The sequence below is a fragment of the Candida theae genome (assembly GCF_024610275.1).
Source record: "Candida theae strain CBS 12239 chromosome Unknown scaffold28, whole genome shotgun sequence".
In the NCBI taxonomy this organism is placed as follows: Eukaryota; Fungi; Ascomycota; class Pichiomycetes; order Serinales; family Debaryomycetaceae; genus Lodderomyces; species Lodderomyces theae.
In genome coordinates, this window is record NW_026261496.1 from 42,809 (window position 1) to 59,506 (window position 16,698).

At 39.1% G+C, this 16,698-nt stretch overlaps 7 protein-coding genes across 7 annotated transcripts; 1 reads left to right on the forward strand and 6 right to left on the reverse strand. All coding sequences in view use genetic code 12, as the record gives it.

The window, feature by feature from the left end:
• Window positions 1-306: 306 nt before the first annotated feature.
• Window positions 307-1,419, reverse strand: GLN1 (glutamate--ammonia ligase; the record flags this gene model as incomplete). The annotated part of the gene is made up of 1 exon (XM_051754979.1): window positions 307-1,419. One exon carries the CDS (start codon window positions 1,417-1,419, stop codon window positions 307-309), a length of 1,113 nt encoding a protein of 370 aa, XP_051606134.1.
• Window positions 1,420-3,720: 2,301 nt separating this feature from the next.
• On the reverse strand, window positions 3,721-5,361 carry KGF57_005370 (uncharacterized protein; the record flags this gene model as incomplete). The annotated part of the gene is made up of 1 exon (XM_051754980.1): window positions 3,721-5,361. One exon carries the CDS (start codon window positions 5,359-5,361, stop codon window positions 3,721-3,723), a length of 1,641 nt encoding a protein of 546 aa, XP_051606135.1.
• A 425-nt stretch (window positions 5,362-5,786) lies between these two features.
• On the reverse strand, window positions 5,787-7,487 carry LYP1 (Lyp1p; the record flags this gene model as incomplete). The annotated part of the gene is made up of 1 exon (XM_051754981.1): window positions 5,787-7,487. One exon carries the CDS (start codon window positions 7,485-7,487, stop codon window positions 5,787-5,789), a length of 1,701 nt encoding a protein of 566 aa, XP_051606136.1.
• Window positions 7,488-7,829: 342 nt separating this feature from the next.
• KGF57_005372 (uncharacterized protein) lies at window positions 7,830-8,261 on the reverse strand (the record flags this gene model as incomplete). The annotated part of the gene is made up of 1 exon (XM_051754982.1): window positions 7,830-8,261. The coding sequence occupies one exon, from the start codon at window positions 8,259-8,261 to the stop codon at window positions 7,830-7,832; it is 432 nt and encodes a 143-aa protein (XP_051606137.1).
• A 958-nt stretch (window positions 8,262-9,219) lies between these two features.
• KGF57_005373 (uncharacterized protein) lies at window positions 9,220-10,281 on the forward strand (the record flags this gene model as incomplete). Its single annotated transcript, XM_051754983.1, has 1 exon — window positions 9,220-10,281. One exon carries the CDS (start codon window positions 9,220-9,222, stop codon window positions 10,279-10,281), a length of 1,062 nt encoding a protein of 353 aa, XP_051606138.1.
• Window positions 10,282-10,405: 124 nt separating this feature from the next.
• Window positions 10,406-12,301, reverse strand: GUT1 (glycerol kinase; the record flags this gene model as incomplete). Its single annotated transcript, XM_051754984.1, has 1 exon — window positions 10,406-12,301. The coding sequence occupies one exon, from the start codon at window positions 12,299-12,301 to the stop codon at window positions 10,406-10,408; it is 1,896 nt and encodes a 631-aa protein (XP_051606139.1).
• Window positions 12,302-13,102: 801 nt separating this feature from the next.
• On the reverse strand, window positions 13,103-15,556 carry KCS1 (inositol polyphosphate kinase; the record flags this gene model as incomplete). Its single annotated transcript, XM_051754985.1, has 1 exon — window positions 13,103-15,556. The coding sequence occupies one exon, from the start codon at window positions 15,554-15,556 to the stop codon at window positions 13,103-13,105; it is 2,454 nt and encodes an 817-aa protein (XP_051606140.1).
• Window positions 15,557-16,698: the final 1,142 nt, after the last annotated feature.

Below are 16,698 nucleotides of genomic sequence, written 5' to 3' on the forward strand. Positions count from 1 at the left end.
TTTTTGGATCCCATCATAAAACCAAAAATTTTTTGACAATACACGAGCTACAAAGGAATTACTATTCCAACGTTTGTTCATCATTCCCGCAGCTTTAAAGTCAGTAGATTTCTACTACATAACCAATCTCTATAATCAAAATTAAATTTGTATTTACTAAAATGAAAAAAAAAAAACTATACTTTTTCTTCTCCATGTATCTATCGAATAAAAGACAAAATACTAAACTGGGAGAGGAGGGAAGGGGGGTTGTCGTCTCACACAAAAAAGCATTTCACAATCATAATCTTTCACAAACATTGCTGCTTATTCAGCTTCTCTAAGGTATTCCTTGGCCATATCAGCATCTGGAATTGAGCCACAAATGGTTTCAACCATGATACCAGTGACCAAATAAGGATCAATGTTGGAAGCTGGTCTTCTATCTTCAAAGTAACCATATCCTTCCTTAGCAACAGATCTTGGGATTCTGACAGAGGCACCTCTGTTGGCAACACCAGATGAAAAAGAGTCACCAGAAGCAGTTTCATGACGACCAGTCAATCTTTGTTCATTGTCAGCACCATACAACAACATGTGTTCCTTGTGTCTCTTGGCCAATTTGCTCAATGCAACTTCGATGACCTTCATACCACCAGCTTTTCTCATATCCTTGGTGGAAACATTGGTGTGACATCCAGCACCATTCCAGTCACCCTTCAATGGTTTAGGATGGAATGAGACTTTAACGGCAAACTCTTCAGCGGTTCTTTCCAACAAATACCTTGCAATCCACAATTGATCACCCATATCGATACCTTCACAAGGACCAACTTGGAATTCCCATTGGGAAGGCATAACTTCAGCATTGATACCAGAAATCTCAATACCAGCGTACAAACAAGCTCTGTAGTGGGCTTCGATAACATCTCTAGCAACAACCTTACCAGTACCGACACCACAGTAGTAAGGACCTTGAGGAGCTGGGAAACCACCCTTTGGCCATCCATAAGGATAGTCATATTGGTCAAACAAAGTGTATTCTTGTTCCAAACCAAACCAAACTTCTTCATCAGCGTGTGCCTTCATCAATTTAGCACATTCGTGTCTGTGGTTGAACTTATTTGGGGTACCATCATTGTTGTAACACTCATTCAAAACGATAATATTGTCACCTTTTCTGAATGGATCAGGATAGTAAGCAACAGGACGTAAATATATATCTGAGTCGTGACCTGGGGCTTGACCGGTTGAGGAACCATCGTAGTTCCATTCTGGCAAGTCATCGACACTAGATGGTTTTTTGCTCAATGTCTTACATTTGGATCTGGTTCTACCTTCAGAATCAATCCAGACATATTCAGCAAGAATTTTACCGTTTTGAGGTAAATCAAGATATTTAGATAGTATGGCAGTGTTTTCAGTTAATGAAGTGCTCATGTTGAAGTTGTTGTGATGATGATGATGATGATGTGTTGTCGTAAATGGCTGTTGAAAATTTTCTTTATTTTTCTCTATGTGATCTTTTTTTAGCTACGAAAAAAAAAAAAGAACCAATTATGGAAACGGAAGAAAGTGGATAAAAGTGTAGTTGTTGTTGTTGTTGTAGTAAATGGATGGTTTGGTAACCAGTTCAGTCTTCTATATGTATATATATAGATAGATGGGGAAAAGAAGTAAAGTTGAGTGAAGTAAAGCACAAGCTTTATGGACGATATATTCTTGATTTGAGGGAATTTATCAGTTGGTTTTATATATAACAAGGGACAAACAACTTAGTCATAAGACAAGACAGTGATGAATGCGTTGAAGTAACTTATATGCAGTACTACTTAATATGGACCAAAGGATAATATTAGTAGCTACTACGCCTTTTTTCTTAATTTCTTTTTTTCTTTTGTCTCTCTTAAAACAAAGGAGCTACTGCATACAAGCAAATATTCTCGTGGTATAATACGCAAGCATATATGCGTGATTGCTTAATTTTTCTTTCTTTTCTTTCTCTTTTACCCTTGAAATAATTGCATTTATATTATTATTACGTAACATTCTCTTATCAGCCAATCAGATGACAGAAAGATCCGGTTAGTAAAAAAAAAAAAAGAAAATAAATGAAAAGAGAAAAAAAAAATGTCACAATATTCCCATTTGACTGCAAAAACTACACTACCATAGACTTTCTGGGCTTCCATTGCTCCGCGCTCTCTTCCTCCTCTGTCTCGCTCTTTTTTTTACTATTGTTGGTTAGTCCAGTCGGTTAATTTGTCATGAGATCTCTTTTTACCCCAGATTTCCCATGTTTGTTTATTTTATTGTCTATATATTTTGATCTCTATAATAGAATCTAAGAGCATAACTCACATACATCCTAGCCCTCTCTCAGGGCTCAACATAAAAACTACACGAGGCCATATCAAACTAATTCGAGTTCTCTTTATCTCTGTTGTAAAGATTGACTCAATAAATAATGATAAGGAAAAATTTCACCATCCCACTTTACTTTTTTTTTTTTTTTTGTTTTTTCTTCTTTTCCCAACAGACAAAGTTAATTCATTTAATTTCCAGTCAGCAGCCACATGATAAGAGATAAAGACACTTTCCTTCAAATTACGAAGTGATAATTTACCACACACCTTTGTTCTTCTTCTTGATTTATGTTGTATGCACAATTGAGCTCACTCTAGAGATACATCCTCGTTCTTCTCCATGTCTAGACTTTGCAAGCTTCCTCAAGAGACAGGAGTCAATTAATACCAGCGCAATTAACATTTTTAAATTGAGTTCAGCCTCTGAAACAATACAAAATCGATTCATTTTTTTTTTTTTTTTTTTTTTCCTAATTTTTTATTTTAGTTTTTATTATTTTTTGTTGGGAGGAAGTTTGTGTAACGTGGAGGGAATATTCAAGTTTCTATTCATCAACTTCGGAAAGATAATCAGGCTATTTTTTTGCTCCCTTGATTAGACTGTTGAGATAGGCTAATAATGTCATCATCTCCTCTCTCATTCTCCACGAAAAGATACGACACAAGCTTTAACAGAAAAGGATCTCATACACTCTTTTTTTCGGTCTCTGTTTGTTGGACTGCCTATTGTCAACTCTTTGTGTGTGATGTAGTCGTGTGAGTGTACAATAAAAGAACAGTGATTCTGAAAAACTTTGTGTCGGTGTCGGATTTTTCAAAAATCCCTTTTGGAACAAAGGAAGGATCAATGTGAATTATCCGCTATTACATCGGCTGGGTTGGGTTGCACGAACCGAGGGGAGTGAGCTCATTCCGAGGTCCCAGCGAGAGCAAATACCTTCCTTTATCAAGGAATTTTCATTGACTATGGTTTTTGCCCTATCAAATTGATAGTCGTTTATGAATGCTGCTGCTTCTTCATTTCCATTGCAGTTTCTGTCGGGATAATATTTTTTTTCTTCTCTCTATTCCACCGCGCTTACAGCGCTTCTACTTAATTAGGAAAAGACCCACGGATGTACTGTTCATCTTTCAAAGGACATACAGAGTAACAAAAACGTCAATGACACACACAGACACACACAGACACGTATTTGTTTTATCATTCACATTCCTCCATAGTGAATATCAGAGCTTACAATTCTAACAACAAACTATAAAACACGTAGTATACATTGATCCCTATACGATTAAATGTTCCAACACACAAACTACTCTGACTTCAAACTCAGTATCTCAGTGTCTCTCTGCGCCTCTCTCTCTCTCTCTCTCTCTCTCATTGACCCCACAGATCAACCTCCCCATTAGTCATTTCATAAATCAACTCTTCTCGCGCTTGAAATGCCAAGTTGGCCTTAGCACGAACCAATTGCAAATAATCAGCATTATCTCTAATTAGGAAATTCAAATGAAACTCAACATTCTTCAAATAGTCATTCCAATTCTCCATTCCAATTGCACTCGCAGCATACGTCTTGTTATCTCTCTTGTACAAATTTGCATTTGTTAATAAATCATCTCTAAATTGGAAAAATTGGTCCTTGATTTGGTGAAAGTTTTTCCAAATTGTCCATATCTGCGAATCACCGAGTTGTTCACCTTGTTGTTGGATCAAGTACGAGATCTTGGAGTTGAATTCATTGATTGACGAGTCGGCAAATGATTCCAATATGTCAATTGTCGATTGAACCAAATTGAAGTATTCAACCAACAACTGTTCATGGGTTGATGAAAGCAATTGCTGTACATTGGTTGAGCAGTTTTTAGTTGAAGCATAGCTTTCAGCAATATCATCCCTAATTTCTTGTCTGGTTATAGTTTCCACTCGAATAGTCTTGTTACTAGCTTGAATCTTTTCGACATCTTTGTTAATCTGAGAGATTTTTGCATGAATGTCTTTATACTGTTTATAATTGACTTGTTGCAAATCTTGAAATTCTTGACTAACCAATGGCTTCAATGCTTCAATCAGTCGATTTAAAATTGGTTGCAAATCAGATTCAAGATTGATTCTGGCCAAATTCAATGTCTTGTTGATTTTCGTTTGCCAGTGCTCAATTTCTCGATATATTTCAACCAACTCAGGCTCAGGATTTTCAGTAACCAATGCACCATCTTCGTAAACAGATACAGTCGAAGTGAGTACTATAGTCTCAACTTCTCCTTCTTGTTCTTCTTCTTCTTCGGAGTCCCAACCATCTTCAGCTTCCTCCTGCTCGTATTTATGCCCCATCAAGTCCTTGACAACATGTATCAAACTTGACTTGAATTCACGAGGTGAAAATTCGTCAAACTTGATCAAATTCTTGACTTCCTTCTGGATGAACAAACTACGTTGGTGCAACTTGGCAGCACCGGGGGAATTTATCAACTGTGCATAAACGTCTTGGATTTGGGTCAATACTTGGCCCACGATCGGTATAGATGCAACATTGTGCAATATTTGACCAACAAACGTCCAAATTGGTTGCAAAGCGTGGTCGGCATTGACTCGTGCCACATTAATCCAATACCAAGCTTTAAGTAGTCCAAGTCTCAGCCATAATTGTACATAACGTAGCACTGAATGTTCAAACCAATTGTAAAATCTTGTCAATCCATCAAATACCAAATCCAATGCGGCTTTGACACCGTATTTCTCATCAAATGCATCACAGATATCCAACGCACGACTCAATCGGCCGCTAAGCTGCCACTGATCATCCAATTCGATAAGTATTGGCTTGATTTGCGCGTCATAGACTGGCTGTACATATGGCCGTATATACCCATCACTGACTTTGCATACATGGAAATTGATAGGTGATAGTTGCACTTCATCAGTTGCGGTTAGTAGACTTATTGGAGGACACACGAATGTCCAAGCGTATAGAAAATAAGCAACTATGCCGAAAGTGATAAGTCTATAAGATGTCATCTTCGTGGTGTGTGACAGTGAAATGAGCGTGAGTAGATGAGGCCAGTCGCTGTTTTGTTTCAAACTGGAGAATTGTGTAATACTAGCAAAAGGCCCACAAATTACAAACTAAGGAGCGACGTTTATTGTTCTGCGCCGTTGGAGTTTTCTGTTTCTTTCCTTCGATGAGATATAGTGATATTGAAAATGTTATGATTCGTAAACATATGGAAACCACGCACGCACAACCAAACTTGTTTTCTTTTTCTTTTTCCTTTTCTTTTTCTTTTTTTTTTAATTAATTTATTTTTTAATTTATTTTTTTTCTTCTCTTTTCGTGATTTACGATTTTGCGACTTTGAAAATTGCCAACGTGTGTCCAAAGTTTTGCAACCAAATAAAAACAAAAGGTACTTTGAGACAAGCATGCTATTTCACTCTATTTTCTATTTCAATGCGGTTGCTGATTGACTTGTAAAAATATCAATTTTTTCAACTGGCATCAACACAGACTCTTGCCACTTATAACTGCAATACAACACACCAACAATAACGACAATCAGAGTCAAGTAACAACTAGCAAATGAGTCCCAACTAAACTGCCAAATATTAGTTACCCCGTTGCTAAGGATAATGAAGATGATGCTCATTATACTCACCCAAGCACTCTTTTCCATTGGCAAGATAAACCGCGAAGTATATGCTAGATCATGGTAGGCAATGTTGTTGTATTCCAAAGCTTGTCGGAAACGTAGATAACTGATTGAAACGAAAAGCCACATAAGCAAACCGGAAGTAGCTGACAAGTTGATCAACAAGGTTAGGAATGTGCCCATGTTTTTCAAGTTCGAAAGTAGAGAGACCACCAATCCGAGTGATGAAGTGAGTAGGATGGCGTATACCGGAACACCGCCACGGCTTGTCGTCCTGGCAAACGTGCGCCAGAAATATCCTTCTTCCACCATGGATAATAAGCAGCGTGAACCGAAATATATGTTTGAGTTGGCGGCTGATATCATTGATGTCAAAATGACGAAATTAACAACGTGGATCAAGATGGAATTGTTACCGATTCCACAATTCACCAATGCAATTACAAATGGGGAAGACATAACCAGGTTTTCATTTCCATCACTACTACTGCTGCCGTTGTTGTTAATAATGCTTGGATCGTTGCTTGGAATCATCAATGTGAGTAATGTTAACGATCCAATGTAAAAAACACAAATTCTCACAACAATATACCTGATAGCTTTGGGCAAATTGCGGCCTATATCTTCAATCTCTCCTGAACATATCCCCACCGATTCAATTGACTGGAAAGTGAAACACGAAGATACAATCGATGAAGAAAGGCTATTTACCACCTTATTCATCACTCGGTTGTCGACAACTTCAATTGCATTGACTCCCCATATCAAATCAAGATTTGTCCAATTAGCAAATCCCAATCGAGTAGTGACTAAGACCATGCTAAGCCCAACCCAAGCAAACATGAACGCAATTTTGATAATCGTTACTAAAAACTCGATTTCTCCATAGTAATTCACTGGAAACAAATTAGCTGCCGTCAATAGTGTCCACGCAGACAAAATCACCAATGTCTTATGACCAAGCATAACTTGTGACGAATAAAATATCTCCTCCCCCAGTGGAGACGCAAACTGACAAAGCAATTCATAAATCAAACCTAGTTCCAACCCAAGGGTGATTGACCAACTCATCCAATACACAAAATTATTCATCACGCCAACTGGGTTCGATATGAATCGGAACTGGAACTGACATAGAGACCCATTGAGTGGCATATAACATGACATTTCCCCCACTGCGGTGATTATAAAGTAACAAAGGCCACTAATGTAAAAGTAGGACACTATACTGATGATGGGACCATTGGTGAGTGTTTGTCTAATACCCATAAACAAACCCGTGCCTATTATACCACCAATGGAGATCATTGATATGTGCCGACTATTCAATAGTCGTTTTGTGTGGGCTGAGATGTATTGGTTGTGATGTCGCGGGTCGTGATCGTGATCATAATTATGATCGTGATCTCGATGATGGTTGTGTCTTGATTGTTCAGTGAAGACAGGATTCAAAGATTCACCAGTACCTGTTAGTCGCGTATTCTCATTAGACATGTTCCTCCCTTAGGTATACCAGTGCTGAGCTTGTGTTGGAGATTATCAATGTGTCCAAGATCCTCTTTGGCCCTCTCCACCCCCACACCTCGGATGCGGTTTTTACTCCACGGCACGTGAATTTTCAGTGTTTTTTTTTTTTTTTCTTTTTTTATTCTAAATAAACGCCGCAATTCCATACATAAAGAGGGTCTCTCTTACACAGTAATTTCAATTATACGTATATTCACAACAAAACAAACGCAACAAAAACTATACACTAGGGAATTATTGGAAAACCAAGAGCAAAGAGTTCTATACTTGAACCTTTGTTAATCATTTCCTCTGTAGAAACTATCCTCTTTAATCTTGTTTCAATTTACCATGAACAAACTCTTCAGCTTGCTTGTAGTAAGCACTGACTTCATCATAAACACGTGTTTCAGTAACATCAGTGAATTGGTACAATTGTTGAACCAATGGATAAACATAAGTAGACCATCTGTTTTGAGCACATTGGATATATTCTTCAACCTTGTATTCAATAAATAATGGATGAGAATGAACATTATTGTCCAAAAAGGTGTGGACCTTGTTGACATAAGGTTGAGCTTTGTCGATTCCACCATTGACCAATTCACACAAGGTGGAGTGTTGGTTGCTCAATGGGTGCAAGATTTTCTGTTCCAACTCAACGATTGGGGTCAATGATGGACATTTGTAGTAGTGCAAGTAGGTTGTGTAGTAGATGACGAAACCTAAGATAAAAGTCTTGAAGTTGAATAAGAGCGCCATATTGTCAGAAGATGTATCCGATTGCAAGTAATAAGATTCAGCGTATAGGGGATTGGAAGAAAGAAAAGGAAGGATTATATCAAAAAAAAAAAAAAAAATCCTGGATTTAGTTTTGGAGATCGTTTTTATTTCTTCTTCTGTTTCTTCTGTTTGTTATTTTGTTACTTGAAATTTGGGTTTTGACGCACTAAAGAGTATATGAACGGATAAATGCAATTCTTTCAACGGCCTTAACAGAAGTGTATCCAATCATTAGGAATACCACACTAAGTGGGCTCACAGGCAATACCAAACGCCCACTCTTGCAACCTTAATTGCTCAAGAAAGTAAACACCATTTGCTAAACCGTTCCCCTACAAATTCTGTCAAGACTGAATATACAAAAGGATGCGCGGATGGCAAAAAAAAAAAAAAAAAAAAAAAGTTGGAAGACAACCGTATAGGAAGTAGTGCACAACTGCTCAATTTGCACTATGTTTTGCATACTCATTCTTCATGTTTCCAAAGATAACCTCCAAGTGTGCAAACCTGCAATGAGTTTTTTAAGCTTATTTGTAAAAGCATGAAGCTGAGCAGACTAACTCAACTACGCCATCCCTTTTTCAAAGGAGCGTTGGTGGCAGATAGAGTACACAGGAGGTGAGGCGGATATAGTGGAAGCCGCATTCTGCGTCCAGATTTGTATGCAGTACATTTAAAGCTCTTTAAGGTTGTTGCACAATGAGTGATATTTATTTACAATCTGTCCCAATCGGGGCATGTAAATGTACACTTTTCACTTGTTACTGGAATCAGTTAGTTGCAAAAAAAAAAAAAAAAGGGAAGGGGAAAATGTATCACCTTCACAACTGGGCAATATTATCTTCAATTCAGACAGCAATTGTGAAGAGCAAAAGAGGGTCCTTTGTTTTAATTTTCTTTTCCTTTCTTCCAAGTGGCAATAACTTGAGTGGATAGCATGTCGTTAATCCAGTCCAACCCTAGTAGTCCAAGGAGGCATGATCTACATGCCAACGTACAAACTCAGAGCGGTCGAAGAGGTACCGGAACAGGAGGAGTTTTAGGCGCCACTTCACCTAACAAAATCAACCTGGAAACATTACCATTCCATTCAGTTAAACTCAAACCAGTTTTGTCACCTTTGAAACCAAAAAGACCAGCACCATCTCAACAGCCTTCACCCACCCCCATTGGAAAAAATTCCAGTCCAGTGAAACCAATCACCAACACCAATAACAATACCGGCACCACCTCTGTGAATGTCAAGACTACTACTACTACCACAACAGCCAAACAAGACCAGAGACATGTCAATTCATCCCCTGATAAAAATGCGTTGCAGTTTCAACAACGAAGGGATACCCTCGTGAGCCAATACAACGCCAAACAAGAGCAAATTAAACACTACCAACAAAAACTAAGCCATAAGCAATTACAACTTCTTGAAATAGAATCTCAACTACAACAACTCAATGCTTCGCATCTACTCCAAACATCATCACGAAATCACAGCAAGACGCAACTTGATATATACAAACAAGCATCAATTGAAACCGAACGACAGTTGGCGGCAGCAAGAAATAGTAACAGCCCATTGAAAATGATAGACTTGAACAAGACGCCAAGTCCTTTGAAGAACCTCACACCTTTGAAACATGCATTGCTCAGTCAAACTTCATTCATCACTTCTGCTATTGATGAATGTCGCACTACGATGGGCACCATGGGTAAGAAGGCATCAATGATGTTCAATAATGGGTCTAGTGACGGTGTAACTGATGACAGAAACGTCTTTATGAAGCCCCAATTCAACTCCGATAAATTTGAATCCTTGACTAGACAAACGAGTCAGTTTTTTGATAATTTGCTATCGGTTAGAGATAAGAGAGTGACAAACACATTTGAAGAGGAAGAGCAAGGTACCAAACACACACATGACTCCTTTGACATTGACAATCTAGAAACTGATTTGGTTTATGAACAAGTTGACATCGATGATTACGATTCCTCCTTTGATTAGTACACAAAAGAAAAACCTATATTAGCAGTTTTTGTCTATTCTATCATCTATACAAGCTTTTTTGTTTCTAATAATATCCATTTCAATCATCTCATTCATAGTCTCTAACTCATCTATTCTCCCCTCAGTCATCCTCATCCAACCATCCTTGGGCTCTTTCGATTGCCTTTTCCCAACGTCTCCAATTCTTTCTTCTATCAGCATCAGGCAACTCCGCTTTAAAAGTGTTGCTAGCCTCATCATAGTTACCAGTGATCTTAGCCACAACATCATCAAAGTCCTTCCATATACGATCCTCCTCATTCTTGAACGAGACACCAGCGGCAATCGCAGCACCTAAAGCAGTGCATTCAGCGGTTTGTGCACGTTTAACAGTGACACAAGGTCCCAAAATATCAGCTTGGATTTGCAACACCTCATCTGCTTTCGACATACCTCCATCAGTAGCCAATTGCGATAAAGGTTGAGAATCTTCTTGTGATGTGCGTGCTTCCTCCATGAAATCCTCCGACGAACCAGCATCACTTCCCATGGCTTTCAAAATTGCACGCACTTGATAACAGACACCTTCCAACGCTGCTCTTGCAATATGCGACGAGGATGTATACTGCGTCATACCAAAAATCGTACCTCTGGCACCTCTGTCCCAATATGGCGCATACAACCCACTGAATGCGGGAATGAAAACGACACCTCCGGAATTTGCCACCTGTGACGCCAATGGTCCAATATCCTTGGCATTACTAATCATCTTCAAGTTATCTCTCAACCACTGAATAATGGAACCAGCAACGGCAACCGAACCTTCCAAAGCATAATGTGGTTTTCCATCAGCACCATCAAGTGACGGGAACCAGAACCCAAAGGTTGTCAATGCACCATGAGAACTAATCAATTTACGAGTACCTGTATTGTACAACAAGAAACAACCAGTACCATAAGTACATTTGGCCGAGCCGGGCTTCAATGCCAATTGTCCCACCAATGACGCACTCTGGTCACCCAAACAACCACAGATTGGAACACCAGTGATTGTTTTCAAAATATCATAAGCTTCCTGGGTGATTTTATTATGGAATCCTAAATTGGATAAATTGGGAGGAGCAAACGCACCATAATGCTCCGACGAGGATACAATCTTGGGTAATTGGATTCTTGTTGGATCTATACCCCAGAAATCCAATAAATCATCATCATAATCGTGAGTTTCCAAATCCATGAAATAGGTTCTTGATGCATTGGTGATATCAGTAACAAATGATTTTTCCTTGGTCAAGTTGTAAATCAACCATGTGTCAACAGTACCAAACATTAAATTTCCATCGCCCTTTTCATACTCTTCTCTGATCACATCGTCATTATCCAACAACCATCTCAATTTTGCCGCTGAGAAATACGTGGATAATGGCAATCCAGTTTTCTCCTTCAATTCGGCTTTTCTATCTTCATCAATCATCTTTTCCAAATGCTGAACAATTTCAGCGGTTCTAGTGTCAGTCCAAGTGATACCCCCACTCAACGGTTTACCAGTCTTTCTCGACCACACAATTGTAGTCTCTCTCATATTGGCAATACCAATACATTTAACCTTGTACTTGACTTTCAAATTGGGGTTTTGGTTGATTTTCCTCAAGGTGATCAAACATGCAATTAAACACTGAACAGCATTGGCCAATATGTGCACCGGCATACATTCCACCCATCCAGGCTGCGGGAATCTCAAAGTTGGCCCTACTGACGACTTGTTATTTTCAATTTCAACATTGTCCGTTATGGAAATGGCAATACCTTCAGCTGAGAAAATAGGTTCATCGTGTCTTAGCAAAGACGATCTTCTTCTAAACTGTTCGGTGTTTTGCGAGTTTTCTGGTGCTTCTGATGCGGTTGTGGAGTATTCAATTTGATGTTTGGCGATTTCTTGCCCTTCTTGCGAAAATAAAATTGCCCTGGCTGACGTTGTACCAATGTCAATGGTGGCGATTAATGGAACCGATGGGAAATTACTGTTACGACGTGGCATGTTTAAAGTAAAGTTGTCAGTGTCGTCGTAAAGAGGAACAGTGGGTATGCGTTTAAAGAGAAAAGAAAGAGGGAAAAGTGAATGGCTTTTATTGATTTATTTCTCTATGTAGCTATTGGTTTGACATTAATTTTTTTTTCTCTTCGTTTTTCTGTTTTGTCTGGTTTGTTTTATTTTGTTTTATTTTGTTTCTTGTTTGTCGTAGCTTAATTTTTTTTTTTTTTTTTGACTTTCCTCGGCAAAAAGACATAACATTATATACATACAACATGTAAGAAGCGCCGCATAATTTATTAGTCACTTCCGCATGCTAGGTTGTAACAGAGAAGATCCAAAAACCAAATCAATGTAATACCTTTTTGTCAAAGCTGTCCCTGATGACATTACAGATAACCTCATCGATCTTCTTTGCCATTTTCTAGAGATCTAAAACCAAAAAAAAAAGAAAAAAAGAAAGAAAGTTACGTAATAGCAAACGAACAAAAATTTTTAGTGATGCAGTGTTTTGTGTAAGTTCGTGGAGTATATGTATTGTGTAACATGATTGAGTTCACAACGGACTTCACGAGGCGAAGTAATATGGAGCCAAACTGGAGGTGTATGTCAGTTTCTCAGCTTTGACCATTCTAATACTTGCACTGTTCGTGATTTTTCTCAAAACAACGTGGTACCTTGTCATACCAGATTACCAGTTAAAACACCGTTATGCACCCCACACCTCAGTAGAATACGGCGGGGTAGACACTACAGAACTTGCCAACACGCACCACCTCTTAGTTTTAACATTTATTAAAGCATCCTCTATTCAGATATATTTTTATCATTTTCATCAATTGTAAAATCAACATTAAATGGGTCATTAAGTTCAATATTATTTACACCACCATCAATCTCACCTTCAACTTCAGCATAATCATCCAACCAGGGACAATTTGCGTCCAATTCGTGCTTATGGTTCATTATCCAATTGTTCATCCCTCCAACGTCACCAATGTTTGTCTTTGTCAAGATCTGGAAAATCTTTGAAAAATAATAGATTAATGAATGAATTCCTCGTAAATAGCCATAATCCACTAAATTCGGATGCGATGGTGGGATGTTGACATGCTCTTTTTCTTCTTCAGATATAACTGACTGAGCAAAATCGATAATCTTGACACTGACTGGTTGTTCTTGTTTCTGAGTAGTAGTAGTAGTAGTAGTAGCAGCAGCTCCACCTTCGTACATCAAAAGAATCAGGGACCCGTACATGCGATATCCAGGTAAGTTCTTGAATATCAGATACAATGCCTGCAACTGGTCGATCAACAGCGGGATGCGGAGTAAAATGGAGTAGACGTCTCTGCCATTGTATAAAAATTTCGCAAGCACTTTGCAAAACTGAACTCCAATTTTGATTCTTCTGCCGAAATATTTATCTCTAACCAACCTCTGGTCATTATACTTGAAAATTTGGAGCCCACATAATCTCACACCTAATTTTCGTGACGTTGTTGTCAAACATTTTTGTCTTTGCGACTGTTGCTTTTTGACAGATGCATCAACACCATACTGCCTTGTACCCATCTTCAAATCTAAAACACAAGGTCTCTTCATGTGGGATGTTAAATCTTCAAGCAAGATAAAGCGTTCAAATCGAGTGTGCTTGCGTAGCAACACTTGGTCTTCACTTGGTTGAGAAAAAGTGCGTTGATGATGCACACCCACCTCTCTATCCTCATCCATCTCAAAAAACTCATCATGGAGTCTCAATGGTTGGAAGACTTCTTGTAAAACTTGACATTGCAATTCCGTATTGACCAACGTTGATCCCGGATTTGGCCGCTGTGAAGGGGAATTGGTTAAACTTGGAATTGGACTTTGTTTGGGACTGTTTATAAGCGACGATTTAGGCGATGGCATGGACTCTGAATAATGTTTCCACAAGGTCTCCGGTATGATGTGTATATTGTCGTCTAAAACAACTTCAGGGGGTATATCCTCTCCTGATTTGCGGCGTAGTTTTTGCGCTTCATTAAAATTCAGATCTTGTTGCTCGACATTGTCGTCCAATGTAACCTCCACAATGTCGTCATTCTCCTTGATTAAACTAGAATATCGCACATTTAAAACGCCAATATACCTTGGCATAAATTTCAAAAGTTCGGGGTGATGGATTTCAATACTTTCGTAGAAAATATCTTCTCTATTTACGAGTGCTTTGCAAACGGCTTCCTTGGAAAATGAGAAAATGGCAGTGTGCCCACCCACTTTATTCTTAAATGGTCGCAACTCCACAGCTAATGGAAATTCCGTCTCTGCTGGTGACGAGCCTGAGCCACTTAAATCTTTGTCATCGGCTAGCTTCCGGTACTCATTGACTAAGTCCGCTTCGTAAAGTTCCTTACTGGGACTGCACACGCGCGAAACAGTGGGCGAAGCAAAACCATTATTCTCAGCATCACTCTCAGAAGCTTTATTTTGATCCAATATGGAGATTATCTTGGTGATGTCGCCGTTGAGGCCGTGATCAAATTCCAAATTAGCAGTCAAGTGTTGAGGCCGCACAGCCAACACTGGTGCGACAGATGAAGGAATTTCATGAGGCACAACTTCATCCAAATTGGCACGATTGTGTTCCAATGTTGCTGGAGTATGAGGAATATAAGTTGCAGATGATACCGGCTCGAGTTCAGTCTCCGTTGCACCTAGTTGTTCTGCCAATGATGATGACTTTACTTGATTGTTACCCTCGTTGGGTACTTCTTCCTCCATAGTCGCTCCATCTTGACCTATGTTTCTGAATATTCGTAAAGATCGAGCTGCTTTTCTTCCCGTGAGCTGATTTGTCGTTGTGGAAGATTCAGTTGGCATCACGTCATTTGTAAGTGATGTTATTGGTGGATGATTCGGGGCGCAATCTTGTTCCTTGTTTACATCAGCCTTTGTGAGGGGTTTCCCAGAGTCAAGGAAAGTCACTCTGTGAAGTGTATTTGTGGACAGATGGGGTTCAAAGAGTGGATTTTGCAGTGACTGATGTGTATCAGCACTAGCGTTATTTGGCGGAAGCTGGGCGTTAGACATGTCCTTTGAAAGATGATGTAATTGGTGATGTGAATGAGTTTGCTGTTGCTGTTGCTGTACTTGTTGTTGTTGCTGCTGCTGCTGCTGTTGTTGTTGTTGTTGTTGTTGTTGTTGCCACTTGTGATGGTCGTGATGAGTAAGTTCTGGGCCACTACTCACCACATGTGCTGTAGATGAATTATTGACCTCCATATTGATGAATCTATTTTCTTCATGTATGATAGTGATGAGTGTAACCTTTGAAGTTGCAAATGTGCCGTTGCTTAGAACTGAGGTCTGAAAGATAGGGTTAAGATAAGATGAAAAGGAAAAAGAAATCAGGAATGTATGATATAACTGTTTTAGTTTTTTGTTTTTTGTTTTTCGTTTTTTGTTTTTTGTTTTTTTGTAAAAAGGAAAAATTACTTTTCTGTTCAACTTCTGAACATGGTTCTTACAATAGAATACGATTTTCTTGTCTTTGTAGAGTGGTTCCAATCTATCTTTTCCCCCCAGAGGGACAGGATAAGCAAAGATCACTGGTTTAGGACTATTGAATAGTGAGTGTACAATCCATTTGACTGCGAAGTAGAGTAGCGATGCCATAGGGCATGGCATACCCCAGTAGTAATGATGAGAAATGAGCTTAATCTACTAGCGTTGCGAATAGCACAATTAATGCTATACACAACTCTGCAACACTCCTACCTTTGCTGAGATAATGGTAAGCAACTTGGTGGCTGATCTGCCTCGAGTAATGTGTTGCACGATGACTTCAGCCACTCTGTGAAACGCAAAGACAAAAAAAAAAAAAAAAAAATAAAATAAAACAATAAGAAAGCGTAAACAAACTCCGTTCCTTTCTCCTACACACCCACGCACTCACTCACGCACGCACGCACGCACGCACGCACGCACGCACGCACGCACGCACCCACCCCTCGTGTGTTTTTCTCTCATCTCTGACCCCTCGTTCCCTTTTTTTTTTTTTTTGTTTTGCCATTTCTCTTTACTACACCCGAATTTCCTAGGTAAAACGTGCCTTCTTTGTAATGGTAATGACTGCTTGCACGCGGAACCGTCAAAATCCGACTTTTCTTTCACTTCTCTTGCGGTTTAACCCACGTGGCGACGTGTGGCTAAGTGTCAACCATTTTGGAAAAGTCTCAACTCTTGCCGAGCAGCAACTGTATATGGTGCATCTTTACTAGTTCTAAGCAAAGACCTCAATAAGATTCGAAAAGATTACGTGGATGTGCAAAACACCGCAACGATCAAATCGTTTTGAAATATAATAGAGTTGAAGTCAAGCACGGCAACGATTCCACGGGTGAGTTGAGCTATCCCAAAGCGAC